This window comes from Trachurus japonicus, chromosome 20 (assembly GCF_045865225.1).
Source record: "Trachurus japonicus isolate A0001 chromosome 20, Traja_1.0".
NCBI lineage: Eukaryota > Metazoa > Chordata > Actinopteri > Carangiformes > Carangidae > Trachurus > Trachurus japonicus.
In genome coordinates this window covers 11,798,040-11,820,601 of record NC_140926.1, presented here as the reverse complement: position 1 = coordinate 11,820,601, position 22,562 = coordinate 11,798,040, and the positions used below count along the sequence as shown (strand labels likewise).

The window sequence follows — 22,562 nt, the reverse complement described above, 5'->3', positions numbered from 1 at the left end:
AACAGTTACAAACATTTTTACCGCTTATTTTTATAATCTAAATCGATGTTGAAACTATGTTTGAATGAGATGTAACTGTCTGTGATGGACATTTTGCTATGATGCCATGTTTGTTGACAGAGTGACGGATCCACATGAAGCACAGTTTCTTTGTTAACATCATGATGACAACATTTTTGCCTTTATGTTCATTAGTTTGTGTGTCGGGTTTGGTTGTCTGTTGTTTTTGTTGAAGTAACACTGTTTGTTTGTGTGCGTGTGTGTGTGCTCTCTCTACAGTACTCTGAGAAGGCCCTGTACAACCAGCTCTGCTTCTACAGATTCATCTTTGACTGGGACCATGCTGCCAAAACACTGCAGAATGATGAGAAAAGTAAGACTACATACACACACACACTTGTTACTGTACTGTTAGGTCTTGTTTGGGGCTTCAGAGGCTTCTTAACTTAACTATGATCACATTTTATTCTCTGTTTTGCTGTTTTTGTTTCCGCACTGTCCTCGTAAGTGAAATCAAGTTACCAGAATTGCTCCTGAAGTTTGAATTTTGATGTCCAAACAATGCGTCCTCACAAACACACATGTAACATAGCATTAGCAATCAATGGCTCAACGTAAAGCTTATACCCAGAGGTGCACTTACAATATTCACCAATGATGTGACACACATGAGACTCACACACACACACACACATACACACAAAAGTAACAGAGTACAGGCATTGGATATGGGGAGGGGGGTTAAGGACATTCAGCTCCTCGAGTCGACAGCCCTAATTTAGGAGACGGATTCAATCACACACACATACAGAATGCAAAACGCTCCAATCACTGGAAGAAAGAAGGAAAGAGCCCTCCATCGCTCTCCCTCTGCCCCTACCCTCACTGTCCATCCCTACTGCTCTCTCTCCTCTGCTCTCTCTTTCCTTTCTCTCTCTCTCTCTCTCTCTCCCTCTCTTGGACAGGCACTCGTTTGGCTGTGTTGATTGAAAACAGGTTTTAGATTTGGGGAAATGATAGGGGGAGTAATGGGCGCGCTGACGAAAGGATAGCCCTTCTCCTATAATGGGACATGGAGCGTATATTTCCCCCTTGGACTCAAATAGACGCTACTCCAGCGCTCTGGGCGCGCTCAGTAGGCGTCAGCCACAAGGCCTCTTTACCCATAGTTCTCCCTGATTGATGTCACTTGATTAGAAAGGGCCGCTGGGCCGAGTGATTTATTTATTTGATTAAATATTTATGTATGTATGTTATTTATGTATGTATGCCCGCTAACACAGCGAGTGTGTGTGTGCCAGGCTGGACCTGAGTGAGGCAGCCAAAGAGTGAGACAGCAGAGGTAAATATAACATGTAATCAACAGATGACCACTCAGAAGATGGAGGGAGCTGAAATAGAGGGATTGGACCGGTGTAGAGGAGGGAGGGAAGGGAAGGAGTACTAACATGATTATAGCCTCCATTTTTGCTTTCTTTTATTTCTGTCTTTGCCCAGATGCAAGAAATCATCGCCAATCAATTCCTGACTCTCCTCTTTTCTTTATGTTGCTTTGCCTTTGCAGTGTTTTTGATCCGCTCTGCGCTTTCTCCTCCCGAGCTTCAGGCCCTGTTAACACGACAACTAGGCTCGCTGGTGAAAACGACAAAATGTTTTAGCGGATGTGCCTTTCGTTTAGACTGCAACTGCGTTTTGGGGGTTTAAAAACACAAAAAAAGGGAAACCACCCTCCAGAGTGGAAATCTTAAGGTAACAACGCAAAAGTCTGCTCCAGTCTGCTCACGTCACGTACGCGTTTACGTCATAGGCATGCGCCAGTACAGGAAAATAACAACAATCATGTCGGATTCCACAAAGTTCTGCATCACTGTATGCACACAGATTTCCCCCCATAAACACTCGTCTAAACACGGAATAAAAAGTGATAACGCAACACCACTTTTGCATTTTTTATTCAAATCGTTTCTGTGTAAACAACGCATTGGTTATTTCGTGCTCACATTTTAACACACATACAGAAGGCAAAATCTATAGTGTTGAGTATACAACACCACTGTAGATTCTGGTTCAGTTTAACATCTCGTCTCATTTTATGGTCTATATCGGGAACAAATCCAAAGTGATTGGGTAAAAAGACAGACGATGTACATGTGCTATCCGTCCACTTCCTACTTCAAAAACAGACGCACTTCACATGCAAAGTGTTCAGCTTGCAGAACAATAGGATAGACCAGTGGGTCTCAACAGTTTGGGTTTGAGACTGAGGAGGTGAAACTATTAGATCCCACTAAAAAAGTAAAGATTGGAAGAAAAAGTTCCTGTTTCCCAAAGTGCAGATAATTGCTAAACTCGGACACATAATGAAATCTTTTTGGTTTCTATCATGCGTACCATATATGAGCTGGTATATCCATAGACATGCAGCAAACATTTCAGTTTGGGTTCATAATTACTATGCACCTCTCTCTGTGCTGAAGTTAAAACACCTGTGTGTTTAAAGCTGGTGCTTCAGTTTCCTCTTAAATGGTAAGAAAAGTGTCTCAGTGGGCTGCGACGGGTCACAACAAGGGGCGACACTGAACAGTTCTGGAGGGAGCGGACCACCCACCCAGCTGTGCATCGTAACCACCACTACACCAAATCCACACGTCCTCATGTTTACTTGTTTCTGACTTTGTCTTGCCTCCACAACCGAGTACTCAGTCCATCAAATCATCGGCCCCTTCCCGTCGGGTGGTTTTGGCCCCTAAAACTCTGTCTGAGAGGACGAATGTGCGCCTGCCTTCTGTCTGTTAGACCCAGCGCTGCTCCGCTCCCGCTAGTGTGCAGCACCGCCCAGCACTCTGCAGAGTTAACATTCACAACACAGCCTCTTGTTTCCCTGCTCGGACATGACTGAGTCACAGTGACAGCCGCAAAACAAGCGAATAGCAAAAAGTCAGACTGAGGAGTTTGTTTTTAAATGTACTGTATATGTCAGTGTCAATAAGCAGATCATTATTCAATAAGAGACATAATTATATTGGCAGTGGTTTGTGTTGAGTGACGGCTGTCGCTGCCATTGTGTACGAGCTGCCTTGTAGTTCCAGTTAAACATTATAGTTTAATGCCATGTTGATGCCATAATGGAGAAAATAAACAGATGGGGCAACATTATGTGTGTGGCTCATCAGAGCTCTCCAAAACAACCATAACTCAATCTGAATCACACATTACTCTTATTTTCATGATGATATTTACATAATTATGGCTGATAATGATATTGGCTGTTATGATTTCATACCCAGAGGAAGATGTTTGTTCACCCTGTAAATCATATTTCATAGCACTTGGAGTAATGCATGGATGTTTGCAGGTCACATTTACAGCACATCAGTGTTGTTGTATAGAGTTACTCATATGCTTTACATTGTATCACTGTCTGCAACAAGTGATTAATATCCAACACACACACACACACACACCACAGCGTTCCTCACATAGGTGACAATACATGTATATACACACACTCATGCTGCTATAAAATATAGGTTTAAGGTGTTATCCCTTGGTCCTGGGGCAGTAATACCCCATATTACTGCATTACACACCCAGGGGGCGCACGGCTCAGATTACAGGGAGGAGACATACAATCCTATACGCCCTACTCTACTCTGTTGTGTGTGTGTGTGTGTGTGTGTGTGTTTCTGTGTCTACGCATAGACTGGTATCTCTGCGGAAGGATGTGCATACCTATAGAGATTTACAACACTATCTTGACTATTGTTGTCATCTTTCTGATGGCGATCGTACTCTGTAGTGAGTGAGAGAGTAGAGCTGGACAGACACTGAATCAGTGGAGACAAGTTTCAAATGCAACCACCTGAGATATTTAATAGTTAAATTGTAGTTTCTTATCATCAAAAAACTCCAGGAAGAGACTCAAATCATCATGTACCGGTATTTGAAGCCTGATGTCTCATATCTCAGAGCTCCTTTACCAGAAATACCTACTTTTTCAACAAATGTTATTCTGCTGCTGAAAATAGTCCCTTTATTAATGAAGTTTGTTATTTACCTGTTTGAGTAACACTTGCTAACAGCTACAGTACCTATAGTTGGAAGTATTTACCTTTTAAAAAAGTGAAAGTACACATTTGTAACAAGTTAAAAAGCTGCCAAAACTTTGCTTTACTACAATAACAGTACTATCCAGATATATAATTCTGGTTTATACTAGCACTTAATAAGCTGAGGCAATGTGTGTCATAGTTGTTTGTTTGAACTGCTAAAGTTAGCTTAACTACCTGCAGCAGATGCAGCAGAGGGTGGAGCTTGTAGTTTACTGTAAACTAGAAGCTTACAAATCGTGTTATTTCTATATTATTGCTAATTGTCCCTGAATGTCTCGTACTCTGCTGTCCATACTGCTGATGCCTGACTCGTGTGTTTACATGTTGTGGTGCTGCTTTGTAGTTTGGACACTGAATTGCTGCGACTATTGGATAGAAACATGTAACTTAGTAACTCAAAAAGTGGATTCAATAGGATGATCATCCATTCTTTACATCTTCAGTAGAAATGAAACAGCTCCGGGCTGAGACGAACAAAGACGTTTTTTGTGTTTGTTTTTTTGGTGTATTGTCATTGAGAGACAAAGAATATCACCAGCTGCGTGTTTGCATTTTGTAGTTGTTTACTAAACCATTAGGCAAAAGTGTGTCATGATATTGTACAATACCTCGTAGCGCTGTCATTTAGTTTTGATATCTGGTTATTTATGTTTCACGCAGCCATTCAGAATGAGCATGTTTACATGTGCGCTGAACATTCACAATAAAGCACATTAAAGTAAAATAGCTTCACATAAAAGATCTCCGAGTCAAAGCTGAATGTAATTTGATCAGCTTGACTGTGCGTGTGTGGTTGTGTGTGTGTGTATATGTGTGTGCGTGAGTGTACGCCCACATTTGCAAGCGTGTGTCTTATCTACATGTACATTGCATTTTTGTGCCTGATTGCTGCGACTAAGTAAAACATGGAGGTAATTTCATCCGCTGCAGGAGATCTCTAATAGATTATACACGCGCACACAGACACACACACACATATACACACGCGCACACACAATGAAAAAAACATGCTGTCCGTTCCTTAGCTGGGAACATCCCGTATCAATGACTTTCAAATCATTTCATGTCACTTTTCCTCTCCCTGTCTCCCTTTCTATCTCCCCCTCCCTCCCTCCCTCCCTCCCTCCCTCCTTCAGTCTATCTGTTGCCTTTCTCTTCCCTCCATCACTCCTCCCCTCCAGGTCTCAATCTTGAGTGTGGGCAGTATGATTGCGTGTGTGAGCAATAATGTAATTTTGCTGCATTGATAAAATATAAATTGTCCTTGAGCTGCGCTTTTCTAATGATCCATTTACCGACAGCTTCCCCGCCACCTCTCAGCGCTCTGCATTCGGTCCTCCTCTCCTCTCCTCTTCCACTCCTCTTCCTCGCTCTGTCTGTCTCTATCTATCTTCTTTCTTTTTCTCCTCCCTCTCCCTCTCTCTTCCTTGTCCATTTTCTTCCATCGCTCTCTCTCTCGCTCTCTCTCTCCATCTTCCACGCTCCCCTCCCTTTCCCCGGCGATACAAAGCGGGGTGGCAAAATCCGCGGGTGCGATTGTCAAATCAATTATTCATTCTGTGCAATTACACTCACACAAAGAAGTTTCCCTGTGCTCCGAGTGGTGATTAAATTAACTGCTATTCCAGCTGCCCGTCGCCACCAGCCTAATAGAATATTCATGGAGGCGGCCGACGGAATGGCCGATCTCCATTAACTTCATCATGCTCACTTAATTACAGGCTTGTTATTGTATTTACACCTAGTTAGAGCGTGCAGAGCCCCGATCTACTCGTGCCCAGCACCGCCAGAGTGTGCATGAGTGTGTGACAACACCTAGTTAGAGCAAAGATAACCCCTGATACACTCACTGTGCACGCCGGCGCGCGTGCGTGGGTATGTGCGTGCGTGTTCGTGTGTATGTGTGATGGCGAGATAGACGACATCCACACCGATAGATTTCAGTCCCATGCTATTAAATATGCAAAGTTTTCAGCATCTAAAGCTGTGTTTTATTTTTCTTCCTCCACAGTATGCTTTCTATCAACACGGCATCTTCCATCTTTCATTCTAGTCCGCATCTCTCTTTCTCGCCGTTTCCACTCCTCCATGCCTCGGCCTTCCCAACAACGCCGTCTCCCCTCTCTCCTCCTGCCTCACACTCGCTCTTTAAGGGAGGCTATTTATTTGAACTGCACTCCCCACTGTGCTCCGACTTGCAGCAAGGTCTCTCCCTCTTTCTTTTCCTCTCTGTGACTCTTAAATCATTCTTTTATCTGTTCGCCACACAGTGATTGAGGTGGAAAAGAGAAAGGAGTGAGGAAGGGGAAGAAGAGAGGAGGAGGAGGAGGAGGGAGAGAGGGGGGGAATTATTTTCTCCTACCTTTCAGAAATGATGACATGATTGCTTTCGCTTGATCATGCATCATCACCCCCTTCTATTCCCCAGATAAATAGACTAGTTTGTCTCTCGCTGCCTCTCGTCTCCCCTTTTCTCCCTCCATCCCTGTCCTTGCTAACATGAGGATTATCTGGTAATCGTTGCTGCTGCCGTTAAAGTCAACCACACCATCTTCTCTATGTGTGTGTGTGTCTGTGTGTGCATGCATGTGTGATTACTGTTTGTCACATGGATGTTTTTTAGTCGCCATGACCGTGAGTTAGTGCGCTTTTTAAGTGTTTAACTACCATCAATTGTCTGTGTGCGCGTCTGTGTCTGTGCGTCTCACACTGTTGATCTCTGTGTATCTAACCTTTGTTCCCTTGGGCAGCCAGTGGGCCGGTATTTATCCAGCAGCCGCTAATGTAGTGGGCAGGAAGGACGGGAAAGGAGATAGGGCCGTGGAGACGGAGAGGACATGATGACCGGCCATATGGACTCTGAGCGTGTGTGTGTGTGCGTGCGCTCATGTGTTTATACATCACCATGTCATCTAGATAAATTACAGACATGCACACACATAGGAGTCAGTATTCTTGTTGTCACATTACAGTATCTCTATAAGATGGGGATCGTTGCTCGATGCTGATGATGAGGCTTTGGAGAAACTGCTCAAATAATTGGTTGATTAGTTTATTAGTTATAGACAAAGAAGTTCAATCACTGCTAATTGTTAAACTGATTAGTTAGTTAGTTATTCATCAAAACATCTCCTCGTTCCGTCGTCTTAAATGACAGGATTTCCCTAAAAGCCTGAGGTAAGGGTGACTTCTGGTCTCCTGTCCACACAAAATAAACATCACTTCATTTGTGTTATAACGACAAATATTCATGAATCCAAAACAAAAACCAATGATTTTTTCTTATTTAAAAAAAAAAAATTAAGTCGACAATTATTCTTCTGTTAGTTGACAAATCGATTCACTGACTAGCCTAATTGTTTCAGTCCCAGTTGCAGCTCTAACTGGGTGTAGCGTAGCATTCGTTGCCAAATTTTTCTGCCAACAAGTAATTTGTCAAATTCATTTAGACAAATGTGTTTATTTTTTTTGTTTTTTTTAATGCGTGAACATTTTTCATTTGCTTGTTTTCTTTTTTTCCCCCATTTCTGCTGTACAAGTTTTTCCAATTCGGAGAGATTGAAAAGACTAATTGAGTTTTAAATTCCTTATTACATGATCATTGTTACAGGATATGCTTTTCTATTGGATTTCCTTTGATTGCTGTGGAAATATTGTATCAGTGAATCTATTCAGTTTATCTTTTGACATTTGTAAATGCACTAGTTCTATTTAGAGGACTCTTAGTTCGCAGCCCGTCCTCGGTTTTGATTGGTCGGTTTTCCCTGGGTGATGTTTGTTTGGACAAATTTGAACAGATGAAGATGTGAAACCGAAATCGTGATCAACAATGTTATGTCTTCTTATATATATATATATATTCTTATATTCTTTTGGGGTTTTTTTATATAAACGGTAGAAAAACACAGTTCAGGATCAATGTGAATGAGAATGAATATTCTGTAAAAATCAAATCAATAGCAAACAGAACTTTCTCGTGCTCATCTCCATCTCTCCTGCTTCTTCACCAGACTCTGCTCCTGTCAGTTCACTATTATTCCACATGTAGCTCGCTGCACTCTTTGGTTTGATAGTGTGTTATTACTTGGTTTCATGATACTTCATCCACACTTGACGCTCGGTATAATATTGTAAAGATTTGATTTTGGCGGCCACCCAGCCCAGGATAGTCAGCTCTCTGTCTTCACTCTGGCTTTATTACGGCCCACCTGAAGGGATAACAGGGACAAGATATTGACTCCGTGCTCTTGTTGGGCTTCGCTATCGATCTCATGATACTGCGCGTGCGTGCACGTGTCGCCATCGACCCATCAGTCCAATTCCTCCCGGCCCCTCAAAGTGATAGCAGCGCTGACAGATAGCATTAGATCTGTTAGCTCTCCAGTAAAAGGCGATAAAGCTCCTCTGTGTTTATTAGTGATGAGACAGAGTCGTGGGGGGCGTCTTTCTTCTCCTTTTTACAGTTGCTTTTGGCAGAACCCAATCACAGGTAGGGAGGGAGGGAGGGAGGCGTCCAGGTGTGAATCGCTAACTAGTTTGAAATGTACATCTTGCCTCATTGTATCGACTTTGATGCAGTTGCAGCGGGATGATCTTCGACAACCATGCGATAACGAGAACTCCTCCTTTCTTTTCTTCTCCTCCAGGTCAGGTTAAAGCCATGGCGAAGACGACCAAGGAGGTTTATCAGAAGCTGAAGGAAGTGCCAGACAAAGCCTTGGTCTCCAGCGGCTACTCGGAGATTAACCTGGCCAAACTCTTCCAGGCCTTCTCCTTCCTCAAGTAAAAACAACACACACACATCTGAACAGACGCCGTCACTAAGAGGCCTCAACGTCTTGACTCAGAGCTGGACATTTGCACATTCAGCCACATCAGTTTTTCTCCTTTTTTTTGGTTTTTCTGAACATGGGAGCATGGATGATTTTTAGGCTGTGACCTCTGACCTCCCCAAACCTAATGAGCTCGTCTTTAAATCCAATCACTTCTCCTCCCCCCTCCTCCTCCTCCTCCTGCGGTTCCTTCACATCGACACTCTCATGGCGTGACCTCATCACCCCGACTCTGTATGGCAAAGGGGAGTAGCAATCATACCTAAATGACAGTCTATTGTGTGTGTATGGGGGCTCGCTGTGCCCACATCCGTGTGTGTGTGTGTAAAAGTGACTTATCTTCAGAGCAGCCAGCATACTCCAAAAGCCGCTAATTAGCCAATGATAGTGACCCAGGCCGCTAAGACCACTGGATGCCTGCAGCGATCGGACACTTGTTCTGATTACCACCATTCATCCCGAGTGTGCGTGCGTGTCTGCGTGCATGCCTGTGTGTGTGTGTCAGATCAGAGGATGAAAGAAAGAAGTAAGGAGGATACAGGGAGTGACGGGGTGAAGGAGGCCACACGCGCTGCTCCCTCGCTCTTTTGTCTCGGTATCGAACAGCTGATCTCCTTCTCCTCCGCTGCCTCTGTTTAACCGATGCCATTTGATCCATTTCACTCCTCTTCTCCCTCCTTCCCTCCCTCCTCTGTGCCGATTGTGTTTTAATGCGTGTAATTTTCCACATATCCAACTTGTATCGCTCAGGAGGGTTTATGTAATGATTTTTTTTTTTTTTTTGTGTAATGGCGAGAATATTTCATGTTAGATATTTTGATATTGATGAGAACCCTTTTGATACTGAAACCTCAATAAAAAGCTAAATTGATGAGATGTTAATCTTGTGTTACTTGCAGTGTGTGTGTGTGTGTGTGTGTGTGTGTGTGTGTGAGAGAGAGAGAGAGAGAGAGAGAGACGGAAATGGGCGGATGAATGTACTGTAACGTCTCCATGTTTCCTGTGTTTGCTGCTTCACACTGTACTACAATAAACACAACATCAAGAGAGCAAAAGCTGCTGTGACCTGATCTGAACATGTACTGTGTGTAAACAGTGTCCCTATAGAGCTTCATTACAGTTCTTGGTGGCACTGTGCTGCAGTGTGTTAGCACAGGTTTTGGGTTTGAACCCCGGCTTGGGGCCTTTCCATATGTTCTCTCTGGGTTCTCTGGCTTCCTCCCACAGTGGTAACAACAACACGCAGGGCAGATTAATCCACCTGTAGGTGTGTGTGTGTCTGTGTGTGTATGTGTATGTGAGCGTGACTGGTTGTTTGTCTCTACATGTGGCCCCTGTGATAGACTGGTGACCTGTGTGAGGTGTGGCCCCTGGACGCGGCCCCCCGTGGCCCCATGAGGATAAACAGTGTATCTGATGGATGGATGGATGGATGAACACAGTCCGCAACGTATACATTGTTTATTCTGTCTGAGTAATGTTTACTACAGTATCCAGCTGTTTTAAAGCATTATCAAGCCTTTCAAAAAATATATACATATTAATGTAACTATGCAACTGTTTACATCTCTTTGTAGAGCGAATGGGCTTGGCTTGATTTTGGGATTTGTGGGCAAAACAATCACCAGCTTTTTCCTTTGAAATTACGGACGAGATTTTGCGAGTTTGAACTCGACTAATAATATATTTTGGTTATTTCTCAATAATTTCACATCACAGTGCTGCAACACAGTTCATTCAATAGAAAACAATAGAAGAACATGCAGAGTAGCTCTAGAAACTGAAATACCTGTTGGATTAAGACGCCAAATTATGTAAAAATCCAGATCGCTGTTTATTCATCGTAAAGCAAATGTACATTGTCTCACTTTCAACTCTAAACTGTCACATCGTGCTGCATGCTCTATGAGCACTCCATGTGTATTTCCTCTGCTGTAGTCAAAGTTCAGTCTGTAAGTTGCTTGTTTCGCCGTTTTTCTTCCCAGAATTCTCCTTTGTGTTAATACAGTCGGGGATTTTTTACTCCATCCTGCGGTGTGCATTTCCATAAACACTGCACGCCTCACAAATCACTTCAAACCACTGTGACTTGTGAAGGCAACCTTAAGTGGGCTGAACACTTAAACCATGATTCACTATGCAATGGATAGAACGGGCTGTGTGTGTGTGTGAGGGGAGAGAGTGTCTCAGCGCATTTACAGCCTATTGCTCATAACTTTACATATTTATTAAATCATATCAACTCAACTACTTCTCCCACAGTTGCTGAGCCTGATTTTTTTTTTTTTTTACACTCTATTTTCCCAAAGACTTAATCAACCTCAGCTCACAGGAGATGTGCACTGTAGGCCTGCTATTCCCACTATATCCCCAGACTGCAGGTTTTTTAAGTGAAGGCCTCGTTTTGTCCTCAGTTTGGAGTAAACCCAGTCAAATTGAGTCCCTGCATTAATTCGACCCTGCTAAGCTAATAAGGTCGAACAAGTCTCTTTGTATTGTCGTGTTAAGCTTTATTGCTTGTCGTTTTGACCAGCGATGGACAAGGTAGGCTTTGATGAGGGAATTAGTCCCCTATTCTGTCCCTGTTATTCATAGCGCGGTGGAACATACAAGCAGCAGAGAGGGTGTCAAAAGGAGAGCTGGTCCTATTGCAAAGTGTCTCCCTTGTTGGAGCTGAAAGGGCGTTATGAGACGATAAACCGCTTAATACACTGAGCTAATTGGATGAGAGCAAGAGAGACGGGGAATTAAGGGGCGATCCGAGAGGGGAGCGGAGTGCCATGGCCCCTGCTATTCAGGTCTTTCATCGGGGCCGCGATTCTCCGCCTGAGGGGGGAGGAGGAGGAGGTGGTGGAGTAGAGGAGAGAGGAGAGGAGAAGGGGGTGAGTGAGTCTGCATGGGGAGGGAGGGGAGAGAGGGGGAGGCTTGTTCATCAAAGCGCCTTTTTAGAGCTCCTCTCCCGGGGACTGAGTGAGGACTGATCCGGCTGAGGCTGGTGGAGTGATTGGGCCTATTCTCTCAGGCAGGGACGTGGTGGGAGAAACGAGGCCAGGTAGAATCCAAAATCAGCGGCCAAATCAAATCCAACAGCTGAGGGGGGGGGGGGGGAATGGGAGAATAGGATATAGGGGAGAGGGAGGGAGGAGGAGGAGGAGGAGGGACGGCGGTTCGACAACGATGAAAATGGGCGAAAGTCAGTGGGGAGACATTTTCTGGACACCTGGATTAACCTGTGAGAGGCGGGAGGGGGGTGTAGGGGGGCATCAAGGTAGAGTATTGACACAGTGCAGCAAAATCATGCAGATTCCTCTCGCTCTCTTTCTCCTTTTCTTTCTCTCTCTCCTTTTCTTAGCAATTTGCAAGGAGCCGCGGCGTGATTCGACTGTATTGACCCTTTTCATATCAACATTCATTATGATGATCATTCACGGAGCCTCGTGGCCTACCTAAGTACAGGCCTGCCTCGGAATAGAAAGAGCACACATCCTCCAACAAGTGTGACTTTATAAATCCGGAGCCTATTGCCCCGCTACAGCATTTCAATTTTCTCGCCTTTTTGCGCTGCAAAGAAAAGTTTAAGCCTCCAGCCCAGCAGGTCATCCGCCTCCCGGCATTCCCCTGATATTAGGGACAAATTGGTTTGCCATTCATTAGTTATATTCACAATAAGATTAAAAACTCCCCGGACAATCTCATCAAAACCCTATAGGGCCATACAGGAAAAAACACACACGCCTCACTGAGCTTGAGCAAAAGAATGGGAATTTTAAAAAACATGGTAGATGGTGGTCTGTGCGCAGGAGAAAATTGGTTTTTATCTTTTCTTTTCCCCTCCTCCTCCTCCTCCTCCTCCTCCTCCTCTTTTGCATTATGCTCCAAAGAGCAGCTGGGTGACTTTGTATTAGGCTGGGGCGTGCACGTGCATGTGCGTGCATGTTGGTTATAAATTCATATACAGATCTAATATCTCCCCATCCTGTCCCTTATCGGATCTAATTCCTGCATGTTTTGAAGTAAATTGGATGATTAACAGGTGTAGGACCTGCAGATCTATAAAACAAGAGCAGCGGAGGAATAACAAGAAGGGGTCTCACAGATGCAGACAATAAAAAAAAGAGGGACTACATTAATCCGCGGGGTAATTTCACGCGATTTGGTCGGGCACCATAGATGGGTCAAACGGAGGAGAATAACCATTGATTGCTGTAATGGTCCTGCATCAGTAGTGAGATCCATTGGAGAGAGGGAGGGAGGGAGGGAAGGGGTATTGAGGGGGGAATTAACTATGAGGTGTGTGTATGTGTGTGCGCGTGAAAGCCGTTTGATGAAGTGGTTTGTTACTTCATTAATGACAAAGGGGACTCGCTTCCATCGACACTGCATTACAGATGTTAAGACCAATTTAGCGCCTTTAAAGGGTTTTAAAGGAAGTTTTGTGACGGGAGCCCCCCCACGTAAAGTGGGCGATCTAATTGAAAACCCCTCTCGCCTTTTGTCGCGCGTTTCACATGTTGGGGGGATTAAGCTCATGAATATATGGTCAGTATTTTGTCAACTCCGCTGAAGAGGACAGACGCACGCAGCGCGCTGGATTAACGCACCTAATACATTTCCCCTGATTCAGGTGCAGCAGCGACCACATCTCTGCTCTCTGCGGCGACACATTCCTCTCATGGAAATGTATTACTATTATTTTTAATCCTTATAAACTGGTCTGCAGGTATTCTCAACATCAATGCATTACTGCACGTGGATGCATATTTATCCCACATTCTTGAAATTATTTATAACAAATAGCAAAACTGCCACAAATTGAGTTTTGCTTAATAATTAATATATATTTTTTGCATATTATGTAAGACAAAAACACATTTTCTTCATAACACCTTTTATTAATAGTTCTATAATATTCTATTTCACATGGTTTTATTTTTCCTGGTTATTCCTGGCTATGTCAGTCTTAAAAGGAATTTTCGAAATAATAAAAGATAACTCATTTTAACAATGTAATTTATTCAAATTAGCATTATTATTAAACCAGGAAACTTACAATCACTTAATAAGAAAAAAAATGTCCTTCACTCAGTTCCTCGGGGAAAAAGGTTTGACATAAATAATTATCTAAAAACCTAATAATTCATAAACACAGGTGAAAGTCTACACAGGGCGACATTCATTAAACACTACACCGAGTGCAAATCATCAAAACACGGTCTCCTGAAATATACACGACCTTGTTTTGAAAATCATCCATTTTTTTTCTTGTACGTTTCCTCTCCCCGTCTTTTGTTTCTTCTTTCTTTCTTTCCTTCTTTCTCTTTTTTTCTTTTTTACACAATATGTACAATTTTCTTTCACACAGTCACGTCATTAAAGAAACATCTCAGGTCTCAGCTCGGCTCGGCTTGCGCGTCCTGGAGTCAGACTCAGCGGAGATGCCACAGCAGTGAAGAGAGCAAAGGTGTGTGTGTGTCTGTGTGTGTGTGTGTGTTAGAGAGCATAAATAACTCAGGTTTGGTTCGGAGACTTAAAATAAAATGCGTGTCGCTGAGTGTGACTGCGGGGACAGGCGAGCAGCGCCGAGGAGTCAGGCTCGTAGAGAAGGCTGTATGGAAGGTCTATGGACAGGTTTCCTTTGGTTCTGGGGGGGTGGAGGTGGGAGGGGGCGGGGCATGGGGGGGGGGGCTTCTCCTCATCCTCCTCCAACTCGCCTTTATTAATAGACGCAGACTGGCTCAGCCCACATCAATGCATACAGATGAAGCAGTGTTAATGTCGAGCACTTGCGGGTTGTCCACATTTTTGTGTTAGCACAAGAATCCTTAAAAAAAAAAAAAAAAGTCTGGGTTCCCCTGCAGTTCTTCATCTGTGTGTGTGTGTGTGTGTGGTACATGGTGTGTGAGTAAAAGCAGTCAAAAACTCGCTGTAAAATATAATTTAAAAGTAAAAGCACTCTTGCTGCTTATGTTGGCGTATATATATTTATATAATATATAACTTATATCATAAATTTAAAATGTAAAAAGTTAGGCAGTGATAACAGAAAAATGTATTATTATATAATATTATTTGATTAATCCTAAATCATTATTGTGTGAGTAGCAGGTTGTTATGGTTGGTTGAATTGGCTCTATTTTATTTTTATTCTTTTATATTCTACATCTATAAAAAAAAATCTTCATTTTTTTTTTTTTAAACCTGCCAAATGCTCTACAGGTAAATCTGAATTTAATCATTTATAAAGTGATGTACTGAATTAAAAATGCATGTTTTTTTTTCTCTGTATAAAGCTAAAGTGGAAGCAAATGGAAAATACTAAAGATAAGTACAAGTGCTGGAGTGTATGTATATGTTATAAATTCCTTAACAGATGAAGCGTTAAAACTATATAGTGGTATATCATAAACCTATTATGTTAAGGGTGTTTTTTGGTTAGAAATATTGAACAGAATTGACATTTTTAAGGTTAAAATGTTGTGATTGTTGTTTAAACAATGGAGCGTGAAACAAATGTGACAATAGCTGTAATTATTATTACAGTACACACACAAACACACACTATTTTTTTAGCTAGTGCTCTTTTGAAATTTGGTCGTGCTATTTTGTTGGGGGGGGGCATGAGGTAACAGGGACGGTTGAACACGGGACATCAGGTCATCAGCCTCCAGAGGTATGAATGGGTTTCTTGTTTTTGTTTTTTTGGGACGTGGGACAAGAGGGGAGGGTGTCATGGAATGGGACGTAAGCCCGGGACACATGGGAGGAAGTGGTGGTGGTGGTGGTGGAGGTGTGTGGGGAGGGAGAGGGAGGTGGGGAGGGGGCTAGAGCTGGTGTTGAGTGTTCAGCACACCTCCTTCCCTGCGGCTCCGGCGGGCAGGATGTTAAGCTGGGTGAGCTGAGCCGAGTGTTCCTTGGCCTTGAGGCGCAGCGCGGCGATACTGGAGGCCCGGCGGTCCGCCGCCGCCGAGGAAGTGGAGGTGGAGGAAGAGGCCGAAGGGTCGGGGAGGACGGGCCCCGCGTGGGAGGGGCTCTCCACGGGCGGAGCCGGCTGGCGGAGGAGAGCTGCAGCGGTGGAAGCACTGGTCAGAGGACCCATACTGGAGAAGAGTCTGGGAGAAGACACATGGATGCTCAGCAGGTTTTTCTTTTTTCTTTTTTTTAAGGTAAAATTAATGTTCCTGCTTTATAATCACATTCCAACCACAACGTCTTCCTAGACAAGTAACAAAGTCCAGTTGCTTTCGATTGAAAATTCCTTTGAGATACTATGACCTGGACAAATGAGAATATGCACAGGCTTTATAATCACATATTTCTCCTCATATTCCTGAGCAGTTTCAACTTGAAATGCAGCTTGTGTTACAGCAGAACCTGGTAATTACAATTGTCACTGTGCCTCAGATGTGTTTTTTATTTCTTTCTTTATTCCCTCTTCTGCAGGTTGTCTTTAAATGGTCCTTAACTAGATTTATGTCATCTAATGCATGCCGACTTCCCTAATATAAAAGACAACATGGAGAGTACAAGGTTAATAATGATGTATAATAGAGAGGAGGAAGCTAATTGTGGCATATGGCGTGTGCTGTGCCCCCCCCTCCCCTCACAGCTTGTCTGACAGGATCACACGTTTGGTTAATTTATTAAGGCATCTGACAGAGTGATTACACACCACTGAGAATGGTTAACAGTGTAACATATTTATATCAGACAGTGAGATAAACAGTAATGCGGCGCGATGGAGGATTACTGTAACCATCAGTCATTAGAGTTGCATGAAGCGTTGGGGAGTTTATTTTAAGATCGGCTGCTGTTGGGGATTGTTCTGCACATGTGCTTGACTATAAAATTGTAGTCATTGACTGTAAATACAGGGATAAATGGGATGTCCAACAACTACAATGATTGTTGGGGGGCTCTGGAGAATAGATATCAGCTTTGTGTGTGTGTGTGTATATATGTGTGTTTATGTGTCTATGTTTGCAGCTCACCTGCCAAAAGTGGGTCCAATGAAGGCGGGGTGGCGAAACATGGCGGCCGTGCCCAGGAAAGTGCCCAGGCCGAGCGGCGTGGCCAGGGGCGGGGCAGAGCCGTTGTGTGGTGGGGGGGCCAGGCCCGGGAAGGCGGCGGCTGCGGCTGCGGCGGCCGTCCAGGCGGACTCCAGGGCCGGGTGGTGGTGGGGGGGGAAGGGGCCCCCCTCCAGGTAGTGGCTGAGGGGGTGTCCCGCCGCCAGGGGCCCCGGGAAAGGCAGGCCCGACGGGTGGGCCTGCACCCCGGCCTTCTCACGCTTCCTCCACTTGGCCCGGCGGTTCTGAAACCACACCTGAGAGAAAACAGAAGATACAGGGTGTACAGGTTAATATGAGCAGGGGGGGCAATTTTGATTCTAACATAAAAAGATCCTGGGAGATTCAACAGATGTTGTATAGAAGCAAGAAACATAAATGAATATGATAAATAAATACATAAATAGTCCATTTGACAGGACATTTACTTGTTATTATGAGCTTTTACTAGGTAGATTGTTTTGTAAGTTGTGTTTTTAAAGTACTTAATTGTTGCCCCTTTTTTTGGCTTTTAGGTTGCCTTTAACATCTGGCCAGGGACAACGGATGAAAACTAGCCTTGTTGGCTAACTCTGGCCCACTTACAGTTTTTCTTTTAACTCTGTTGATTAGTGGTGCACTGTCCCTATGAAATAAACTAATAAATAAATAATAAGGTATTTGTTGCTGTTTGAATGACAGCTGCTCAAAAGAAAGTCCATATGTGTGTGTAAAGTTATGCAGTTATATAAATTTAAAACTATACACTTCTATCTATCTACAGCCCCTGCCAACATGTCAGCAGCAGTGTTTCATTGTAATCAGACTCTATTCAGTGCTGTGTCACTGTTCACTAATAGTTGTCTAGTTCAGGTGGTGGCCAACAGGCGGAAAGTCAACGGTAATTACTTTGCAAGGTAAACCCTGCCGCTCACGGTCCCTTAAATCTACTTTCTGTCTAATTAAACCCCCCTCCACCACCTCCTCCCCTTTCTGTCCCTGCAGACAGGGCTTGCAGGGTGGGGAGAGATAATTAAGAGCGGTGTTAACAAAAGATTCCAGAAAATTACCGCCGAACTGGCTCCAATAACAATTAATGCGCTTTAAATTAAATTCTTAAGAGACGCAGAACAAGTGACTTCCATCCAAGAGGAGTATTTAACTTTCCCACGCATCCACTGGTGCCCAGTTTGCACTGCAGAAGCACGGGGCTCTCACAATGAGCAAAATGTCAACATGAGCAAAGTGATTGAACGAACCAGCTTGAGCGACAGGGACTTACACACACACACACACACACACACACACACACACACACACATGCACACATTATTCCCAGAGGGCTGTTTAGCATTACACAGCCCCTCGGGAATTTATGAGTTTTTATCACCTCCTGATGGCGCCCGTTAAGTGATTTGTTCACCTACGGCCCCTAAAGAGACATCTGTTGTTTTACCGTCGGCCATAACCCTCTCGGAGCTTCCACCGTGTTTGAACTGTCTCTCTGGTTATGAGCCCGGGCTTTCGACATGCAAGCCACGCTTTCAGTGCAGGGCGACGGAGAGAGAGAGGGAGAGGAGGGAGGGAGGGGAGGGATGGAGAGAGTGGGATGGGGTAGAGGAGGAGGAGGAGGAGGGTGAGTGTAGTGGTGGTGGTGGTGGAGGGAGGGGGGGAAGCAAACACCTTTAATGGTCTGTCATTCGCTCCCAAGTGCAAAGCATCGGATCAATGCAGGTCTATTGCAATCACATAATGGGAAATCAAATAGCATTATCCCTCCCCTCTTTCTCTCCCTCCCTTCCTCCTCTCTCTTATTCTCACACATCTTTTTTTTTTTTTTTTTTAACTCTAACACACACACATACACACACATATCTCCTCGGCCTCGCCCCCTCTCTGTCCCCTCTGATGGGAATTCAAACACCATCTCATCCCAGGAATATAGACAGTGTTTGCTCCTGCACTAAGTGAGCTTTTTATGAATCGCCAGCGCCGGCTTAATTGCCACTAAAACGTCCCCCGTTCGCGTGTAATAACATTCAATAACAGGAAAGACCTTCCCCGCGCACCGACAGGGGCCATTTAACACATTTTACTGTAATAAATTACTGCCTCAAATTGGCCAGTAATCGTTGATCCTCAATCAGTGACGCATATCACCGGCTATTATCCAGCGCTGTGTACCCGGGACATTTTATAGAGGACATAAAACATTAGAAGATGCGGCTTTGCACCCCCCTCCCTCCCTCTCTCCCTCCCGTCCTCATCTTATTTGATTTACAAGTCACAGGCTTCTCTTTTCAGATGCTGGAGATAACCAGAGAGCCACTTACTTGGACACGGGCCTCGGTGAGATCCAGGCGCATTGCGAGCTCCTCTCTGAAAAAGATTTTTTTTTTTTAAGAAAGAGGAAGGGAGAAAAGGCAGAGGGAGAGAAAGAAAAGATTCAAGGTTATAGGGGCCACCGTTAGGAAGCAACGTAGAATTGCTGTTTTGTCCCCTCCTGTTGTTCACTGTCAACAATAGACGACCAAAATACGCTTGTTCCTTTTTTCCCCCTCCTCCCCTCCTCTCTCCTCCCTGGCATGCAGAAAGACGCCATAGCCATATTCTATTTTCCCTGTCACGAATGGGTAGAAATAGGCCTAGTGATTGTTAGATTTTCCTTAGCCCAGGCCTGTCACTGTAACAACATAATGGTTGAAATAATGACATCTAAACTAGCCTGCCACAAAGCAATTGACGCTCCCTTCAGCTGCGAGATGGGCTGCGGTGCAAATTAGACCTACAAGTCTTCTTAAAGTAAATCGATTGGAAAAATATGAATAATCCCAATGGTTAAAAGAAAAATAATAATAACAATAATAGAATAAAAATATAAAATGTAGGTTCTTGTGTTCTGTAGTGCCAGTGAAGCTTCCCATTATCGAGCATTAAAACGCACACGTGCCAATTATCAATATGTAAAATTAGCAGAAAATGGTGTATTTTGTTTTTATTCCCTTAAGAAAAAAAAGTTATAATCATCTATATTTTCTATAATAATTATATGAATGAATGAAATTCATATAATGACGCACCTGTAGCCTAGTTCACTGCATGTGTGTGTATGTGCGCGCGCGTATACACCTGCCCTTGGGCTTGAGGTTATAGGCCCTGACTTTTTTTCTTTTTTTTTTTCTCAGCCTGTATTCAGTATCACGTCCAGCAGCCAACCTGAGCTACACCGGGTAATTATTCTTCCTGAGAATAATACCCGCTGTCATCTGCATCAACAACAGCGGATACAGGTAACAAAATGTCCCCAATGTGTGTGTATGTGTATGTGTGTGAGTGTGTGTTAGCACTTAGAGGCCTATTGTGTTCACTTATGCAAGGCACGGGTTTGGCGTTGGGGCTTTTTATGAGGTGTGATCCGCACATGTCCTGTTTTAAGACGTGTGTGGAATTTATTTACCTCAAAAAAAAAACAACAACTTGCAATTAATTATCACCTTCAGTGCAGGAATTATCTAGACAACTTATTTGACCTTTCAAAATAAAATTACACACCTGCTTTTGTGTCTTTACGCGTTTCTTTTAAGGTTTTGTTTTGAACAGCCAACCCTTATAATAATAATAATAATAGTATTGATAATTCTAATATAATAAAACATTAATAATAATTAGCTATGAGGGATTATCATTGTAGACTATATTTAGGTCTATTACATTTTGTTTAATTTGATAATATTGTATTGACCTACAATAGGCTATATTTTGGTTTTCATTTGCAGGTTAATAACAGGCCTAATGATGGTATTTAGGCCTATAATAATGATAATAATTTCAGCACAGTAAATATTTTTGAATGTCAAAACTAAATTTCCCCAGACTAAATGGCCTCCAGCCGAATTTCTTGCAGTTGTGTTTTCTTTTCTTACCTGGTGAAGACGTCGGGGTAGTGTGTCTTCTGGAAAGCCCTCTCCAGCTCCTCCAGCTGGTAACTGGTGAAGGTAGTCCTGTATCTTCTCTGCTTCCGTTTCAGCATCCCTTCCTCCGAGTCACTGCCCGCGGACAGACACACGCTGTCCTCCCCGTCCCTCACGTCCCCATCCCCGGCGTTCAAGCTCTCCCTCTCCTCGTCCTTCATGGGGGACAGCGCCAGCGCCGTGTCCGCGCAGCTGCCGCTCTCCTCCTCCTTCCCGCCGCCGTCCTCCTCGAACTTCAGCGGGCCGAGCTCCACCAGTCCCAGGCTGCTGCCGTCCTCCCCCGAGCCCTCCCCGGGGCTCTGGTCGCCTTCCCCCCGGCTCAGCGACGCGTTTTCCCGGTAGGACTTGCTGCGGCTGATGCTCACCTGCGGCGCCTGGCTGATCTTGAGGCTGTCGCTGCTGGCGGCGGCGGCGTGGTGCTCCAGGAGAAGCCGCTGCTGCTGCTGCTGCTGCTGCTGCTGCTGCTCCCTGTCCAGCTTCTCCGCGTGGTGCTGGTGGTGGTGGTGGTGGTCGTGGAGGTAGGATTTCCCTCCGGGTCCGTAGAGCCGGCGGAGCTTCGGCGGCAGGTGCATGTCACCGCTGAGGGAGGAGAGGGGGTCTTTCGTTGACCCTGAGGAGGGAGGGAGGGACAGAGAGAGAGAGAGAGAAGCGTGTCAGAGATGTCAAAAATAATGAATGAGAATGAAAATGTCTGTGGAAAAGCAGAGCAAACATTTCTCCTTTAAACACGCTGCTTTTACAGAGCTATAAACACCAAACTGTTAACTTTAAGAAACATTTATTACCCAATAAGCAGCCTGCTAAAACCGACGAGCTCATTCTATACGTAAACATGATGGCAACGACAAAAAAAAAACTCATTAACTGCTCACTTTTTGAGGATAAAACTATAGCCTATATCTTATTTATGTTATGTCTAACCCGCGTGTTTATCCAAAACCAAACCAAACCAAACCCCCCTCCCACTCCCACTCCCACCACCACTCTCACTCTCACAAAGTGAACTCACCGTCAGCGGCTTTGTCGAGCTCCCCTCTGCCGGGCAGACCCGTCAAACTTTGCGCCCCTATCAGTCTGACCTTACAGGGGCTGCGGCGGCCCAGAATGCTCTCTATGCAGTAAGAGGAGAGCAGCGTCGGGGATTTACTGCTCTTCCTCTCGGCCCGGTCGTGGATATCTTCCTCAAACTGACCGCTCATGTCGACGCTTTGGTTCGTCTAGTTTTCTCCTGTAACGCCTGTCAGTCTCCCTCTCTCTCTCTCTCTCTCTCTCTCTCCCTCTCTCTCTCCCCCCTCTCTCTCGCTCACTCACTCACTCCTCTCTCACGCAGGGTCCGGTGTTTTCCTTTTTCTCCTTCGTCTTCTCTCTCTCTCTCTCCTCTAACAGGCCGGTGTGTCTGTTTGAACCGGACCGTACACTCCTCCCTCCTTCTCCTCTCTCACTCTCTCTCTCTCTCCTTCTCTCTCTCTCCGCTGTCACCCTCTCTCTCAGCTGATGACGGACACCGGCTCGACTCCCTGGCGCTGCGCTGCGCTCCGCTCTGCCGGCCGCCGCGTCTCCGCTCAGCTCAGCTCAGCTAAACGTGTAGGCAGTTATTGCGCGTCT

General features: G+C 44.5%; 2 protein-coding genes across 5 annotated transcripts in view; one reads left to right on the top strand and one right to left on the bottom strand.

Moving 5' to 3' along the window:
- Positions 1–9,816, top strand: part of pola1 (polymerase (DNA directed), alpha 1) — a 52,555-nt gene extending 42,739 nt beyond the window's left edge. For all 4 annotated transcript variants that reach the window (XM_085764032.1, XM_085764033.1, XM_085764031.1 and 1 more), the window contains exons 36-37: positions 280–373; positions 8,759–9,816. In XM_085764032.1, the coding sequence (XP_085620158.1) occupies positions 280–373; positions 8,759–8,898 (234 nt within the window). In that variant the 3' untranslated portion in view covers positions 8,899–9,816. The remainder of the gene's footprint in view (positions 1–279; positions 374–8,758) is intronic.
- Positions 9,817–15,742: 5,926 nt separating this feature from the next.
- arxa (aristaless related homeobox a) lies at positions 15,743–22,285 on the bottom strand. Its single transcript, XM_085764034.1, has 5 exons — positions 21,967–22,285; positions 20,910–21,567; positions 19,320–19,365; positions 16,933–17,264; positions 15,743–16,053 (listed from the first exon to the last, which is right to left on the bottom strand). Exons 1-5 carry the CDS (start codon positions 22,154–22,156, stop codon positions 15,786–15,788), a joined length of 1,494 nt encoding a protein of 497 aa, XP_085620160.1. The 5' UTR covers positions 22,157–22,285; the 3' UTR covers positions 15,743–15,785.
- Positions 22,286–22,562: the final 277 nt, after the last annotated feature.